Raw genomic sequence first — 5772 nt, 5'->3', positions numbered from 1 at the left:
AGTGAGGGCGGAACAGCTGGAGCGGCGGGGGCGGTGCGTCAAACCCACCACGTCAAACTTTATTAACACTCTTGGTGAAAACATTCACTCGTATCAATCTTTCTGACGAGTACTTCACTTAAAATACCGAGTACTGAAATCTGCTCGCAACACCAGCAGTCAGTGGTGATGTCTGAAGCGTCAAAACAAGACGTTCCCGAGCCAGAGTGGAGCTGCAACTGTCTGAATCTGGAGCATCCTCTAGGTTTTAGAAGTTAGTGAGTTTAGATCAAGCAATGCCAGTAATATAAAGAGGGAAAACGTAGAAATGCACCTTTAAAACACCGTTTTAGCGTCTTTGACCGCCGTGTTTCTACTCATATATATTCGTTGTTTTGTGTTCACACGTTTTTACGTCTGGTTTGGGTTGAGGAAATGTGTTCTTTCTTAAAATTCCTGTTGCGTTCTGAGCGTGTTGTATGTTGTCCACGGGGTGTCAGTGTTGGCCTGCGGGGATTCTGCGACTTCCTCTGCCCCATGCCTGAATGAAGTCAAACCATGAAGTAGAGAGTGACGTGTATTGCTTTCAAGAGGATGATTTCATATTCTTGATTTTAGAAATACCTGACGTTCAGATTTGAGTGAAATGTACTGATTTTGAACAAACCTTTAGCAGCCAAATGAAGGCAAGAACACAGAGGAAGCTGTGACATGCACTGGAGAGTATCATAATTGAAATCTGAAAACGATAAAGACGTTAGAGACTGACAGGAAGGAGGGTGAAAATCACTGTAGGCGCTTCAACATCAGACAGAGACGGGAGTGGGGATGTAAAATGCTTTATAGCTGTGGTGAATTTTCATTTACAGTTTCGTGGTTGGGACTCATTTGATGGCAGACCGTGTAAGTCCATATTCACAGTTCTTAAACTGGTGTTTCTTTTTAAAGACGGCTCTGAGAGTGATCCTGACGCCCGTCTGTCACCGCGAACAAGACTGGAATCTGAGCGGGAGGGCAGTCCATGCAGGTACGGTGACTTCCAGTCAGGTTTGGTGGTGGGGTCAGGGCTGCAGACTGTTGATATCGGTGGTTGTCTGCTAGCATCTATTAGCTGTTTTCCTACTTTTTACTTCACTTTTCAGTTGTTGTTGTCACTCTGAGATAACAATTCCACTTGTGAGGGAAGCTTTAAAGCTCAGAGGCGAAATAATAAAAAGGATGTTACGACTCAAATGAGAAGTTATAAATATGAACTAAACCTCCAAACATACACGTGTGCTTTACTCACATCCATCCACAAGAGGAAAGAAGAGAAGCGCGATTACTGTGAGCCATGAGAGCGATGTCGTGCATGTAATTGTCCATGTTGAGACTTGATGATGAAGAATGCAGGAACATAGTTCCTTCCCTGCAGACACTCTCATTAATGACACAGTTATTAGCTATAATTTAGGTCTCTTCCGTTCAGTTAATGCTTGACTAAAACCCCAAATCAGTCCACCTGCGATACATCCGGGACACGGCCGTCCAAACCTTGAAGTGCGTCTGACCTAATGAAGTGAAAAGGCACCGGGGCCCGATAGTTTCATGTGGTTTATCATACAAACTGAGCACAGGAAAAGGTTTGCTGTTTCCCATGTTTTGATTTCACTCACTGACCAGTGAGAAGCTTAAAAGGCTTTTTTCATTGAAGTGTATTTTACATTCTCATGGTAGAATTTAGACCATAAACTGAGGGCCACATGAAATGCACATAAGATTTTGTGTACGTCTGATACAGGGCCTTATTATTATTATTATTATTATTTAACTTTTGGTGACTGGACGCATCAATTAAATGAGCACGTTTTTCAATTGAATTTCCCAAATACATTTTTTAAAATCATACTTATATTTACACAAAACTGATGCAGTTCAGGTGCTGCCTGATCTTATGTGCCTGTATATTATATGTATGCCGGCTATTTAACGATTATAAACGTTTATTGTGACTCTCCCGCCTCTCACACTTCAACTCCCACACTTGAACCACATGCTACACTCAACTATGCATCCATACTAGGACAAGTCGTATTATAGAATGCTGTAATTTTTTTCCATTCCTATTGTTTTTTTTCCCCTTTTTTCATTTGTTTATTGACATCAGAGCACCAAAGGAAAACGTCTTGCTTGGGAGATTTAAAGAAGGTAAAGAATGGAGCAGTCAACCTCAGAATCTCCTATCCATCAGCTTTCGTTGCCACATCCATACGTTGAAAAATAAGTGGACGTCGGAGTTCTCAGTCATGAAAGGTACGGTCCGCTCAAGGTGAGCTCGCCCTGAAACTGTGAACAGAGACATAATAATAAAGGTTTTAGTATAATATAGATCAAATCGGCTTTAGTGTAGGTCGCTGACCCAAACTGTGTCGGCTCTTTCCAACCTTAATAGTCAGCTCCTGTGGGAGCATAATGTTTGGACTGGTTGGTAATATATTGGCAATAAAGAGACAAAAGGATGTCATAAACGTTGATTAAAGCTCTGGTTAAAAGACAGAGGCGGAGCGGCTCTGAGTTATGGCGGCAGCTCAGACTGCGTTATTGTTTCAGTGACAGAGCTCTTAGTGCGTCGGCCCGGAGCGGCCACAGTCAGGTGGTAAACACCCCTCAAAGTGTGAGGAGTCATTAATCCCTGGAGCTGGCTGGAGCTTCACTGCCAGCGTCTGAGGCCTCCCAAATCACAGCCAGTTGGCACCGCCGGGTCACGCAGAGCGCAGACACAAGCGGTTTGTTCTCTGACGGCCATTAAATCTCCTCTAATGTGCCGCAGCCTGTTGCGGAAAATAATTTTGAGGGACTCTATGTAAAGCATTTAATGAGGTATAAATATATGTCCACTTCTTAATGGTCTGGAATATGGCTTAGTTTGACTGTGTTCTGGGATGTTTGATACGAGTCATGGAGGAAAGGACACCGCCTCAGCCACACACGGTTCATTCACAGAAGTATCATAGTCTTTGACATTTGAAATCTTCTACCCTGTTATCCAACTGTAAATAGTTCTTCCATTTTTTGTATAACTCTATTTTCAATTGTTTGTTAGTGTTTTTATTTATTTATTAGTGAATATTTTATCTGATGAAGACTTGATAAATGATAATGATAATTTGCACCTCAGATTTTGTTAATTCTTTAACTCCTGCCAGTGAATTCAATTTTTATAAACTCATAAATGTGTTATAAATGTGTGCCTCTTTTGGCTCTTCATCTCCTAAATATTAATTCGTATTTTTTTTTTTTTTTTTTAAATACATTATTTGACCATAATAACTGTATATTTGTTACAGTTGTTATTGTTCTTGTGACAGCTTTTTACATATAATTTAGATCCTCAATTTTATTTACAATTTAAACTTTTAAATGTAAAAATCACCTTGTTTGCATTTCAGTTTTTGTTGCAATAATGCCTTGCTAAACTCTTTAATTCATGTTTATATTTTAATTTCAATTATTTCATAAGTGTCTGTCTAATGCTAATATGCCTTTAGATTAAAACATTCACTTCCATTTTTAGTATTTTTGCTGTGGGCCTCTCTAACATTTATTACAATTCAGTTCTCACCTTGTTATTTTCCCTATTTATTATAATGCACTTCCTCAAATCAGTTCTGACTGAAAAAGAGAAATGAAAGTGTGCAAACAAGAGAAGAGTGAAGCTAAGGGGTGAAAGCAGTTCAAATATTTTGGATGGATTATCCAGAGTGGCAGATGAAGATGGTGAAGAAGAGAGTGTAGGCAGGGTGGAGACAGCTGTCAGATGTCAGAGTGGCAGGAGAGTGAAGCAGAGGCTTTATTGGTCAGTAGCGCTGTGATGAGAGTTATGGAAGGATTCAGCCTCAGATGATTCACTTCACTTCTGGTTCACACACGTCTCAGGATTCCATCTTGAGACTGTTTTAAATGAACATGAGTGCAGGTCACGTCATGGGAACTGAGGAGACAATCATTGACTGCAGTCTGCTGCTCTAATGCTTCCAGATGAACTTGCTGCAGCAGCAATAGCTTTCCACTTGTAAACATCTGTGGGACCGTGGACTGGTTGTCAACTGATTTCGGATGCAACATGATGGCCAAGAACACCGCTTTTCTTCAGGTGAAAGGCATTTATGCTTGACATGGAGTGAAGAGAATCACTCTTTTAGTGTGAGCGCCTTTGTTTCATTGAAAATCCTCTACAGCTGTTGCATTTGTGGGTCATGATTGTCCCAATAAAACCTTGAAATTTAGTTTACCTGGCGGCTGATTCATTTGTTTTTGTGTTTGCTCAGGTTAATAAAGCGGCGCTGTTTGATCAAAAACAATATATTTAACTGGTCTTTATGGTGCTATCTCCTTATTATGATCAGAATATTTATTAAAAAGTTCAAGTTCCATCTCTTTCTTTGTGACTTCAAAGCTCTGAGACCAGGTTCTCCAAGTGATTTTGGGGTTAACTTGAGGGTTTTGGGGACCTGATTAAGTGACCTGATGGCCCCTATGCCATGACTTGGTCGTTTGTGATTCAGTGGCGTCAATGAACTTCTGCAATATGGGAGGAAATTGGAGTGCCAGCTCAAACAGAGATAACTTAGAAGCTCTGCGCCTCCCGTTTGCTCCTAGGTGGATTCGAACCCGGGACCCTTGCTGATATATTTGGCAACTGATTTCTGAACTTGTTTTCAAGACTTTCCAGACTAAACCCCAGACCGCTCCTTGAACCGGTCTGTTGGTGTCCGGCTCGCCACCACACCCACTCGAGGTCCGGCAGCGTCCACCCCTCCCAAACTCCGCCTCCAAGCGGACCGCAATGATTTAGAAGTTCAGGAATCCCACGTGACGTCACCGCGGGGTGACGTTATGCTTCTCTAAATAGATCGTATTGTAATCTTCGCTCAGTCCAACGTGGTTTCTTGCGCGAGAGCGCTTCAGCTTTCCGACACTTGCTGGGTAAGTGGCGCCGGCGGCGGACGATGCATGTGTCCCTGCAGCTCTTCTCTCACTTCAGCTCTCTTTCGGTCTCATTTCCACTTCGACTCGGTGTGACCGAGTCACTTGTGCTGTCATCCCGATGATGCGTTCAAGTGCCGCTCCGCACCGTGCAGCAATATTCGGTCATTTTCTGAGGTGGTTTGCAGCTTGTCCCATCCCGGGACAGGACAACTGTCTGGGCTTATCATCGGTTCCGACCAAATTCCCGTCCCGAACATGACGTCATCCTGCAGGCCAGGAGACTGTTGATGAAGGCTCGGATCTTTGACTTTGTGATGTTTTCATCGTCTGATGAGCTGCCGCGTTTATGGGACTCGCCGTCAATAATCACTTGTTGATGAATGGCTGCTTTCTCCTTTGATTTTTAATCATTTAATTGACTCGCACCTCTTGATCGATACGCTATTTACGTTAGATGGAACTCAGTCAGACGCTTGCTTGCAGTCAAACTTTGAGCCAAACAATGAAAAAAAAATATATGCTGCTAAACTGGTTTTTAATGTGTGTATTAAGAGTAACGTGTTATATACAGTTGTGCTTTTAACTTCTTAGTCTGTCACGGTTCAGTCAACTGGTGCGTTTATAAACTGTTTATTTCATGTCCGAAATGTTGCTCCGGTTCAGTATGTCACTCATACTTCCTTATGACTGATTATTTCCAACTCATTTATTGCAAGAAACACTTCAGGATAAAATAATTTGAAAAGTTCTTTATGAACTCTTATGTCTCCCTTTAATATTTAAAATGCACTCTGCACCAACTTCCATCACATGTCCCATATGTAT

The 5772-nt window shown here is 41.8% G+C and overlaps 1 protein-coding gene across 5 annotated transcripts in view; it reads left to right on the top strand.

Moving 5' to 3' along the window:
* creb5b (cAMP responsive element binding protein 5b) overlaps positions 1-5772 on the top strand; it is a 45136-nt gene that overhangs the window by 358 nt on the left and 39006 nt on the right. For 3 of the 5 annotated variants that reach the window (XM_053844147.1, XM_053844146.1, XM_053844141.1), the window contains exon 1: positions 938-1006. In XM_053844147.1, coding sequence (XP_053700122.1) covers positions 1001-1006 — 6 coding nt within the window. In that variant the 5' untranslated portion in view covers positions 938-1000. Of the gene's footprint in view, positions 1-927; positions 1007-2125; positions 2272-4855; positions 4945-5772 lie in introns of those variants that run through there. The other 2 variants (XM_053844143.1, XM_053844142.1) reach the window with 2 other exon arrangements.

This window comes from Synchiropus splendidus, chromosome 15 (assembly GCF_027744825.2).
Source record: "Synchiropus splendidus isolate RoL2022-P1 chromosome 15, RoL_Sspl_1.0, whole genome shotgun sequence".
Classification (NCBI taxonomy): domain Eukaryota; kingdom Metazoa; phylum Chordata; class Actinopteri; order Syngnathiformes; family Callionymidae; genus Synchiropus; species Synchiropus splendidus.
The sequence above is the reverse complement of the archived record's forward strand: the minus strand, read 5'-3'. Positions and strand labels throughout refer to the sequence as shown.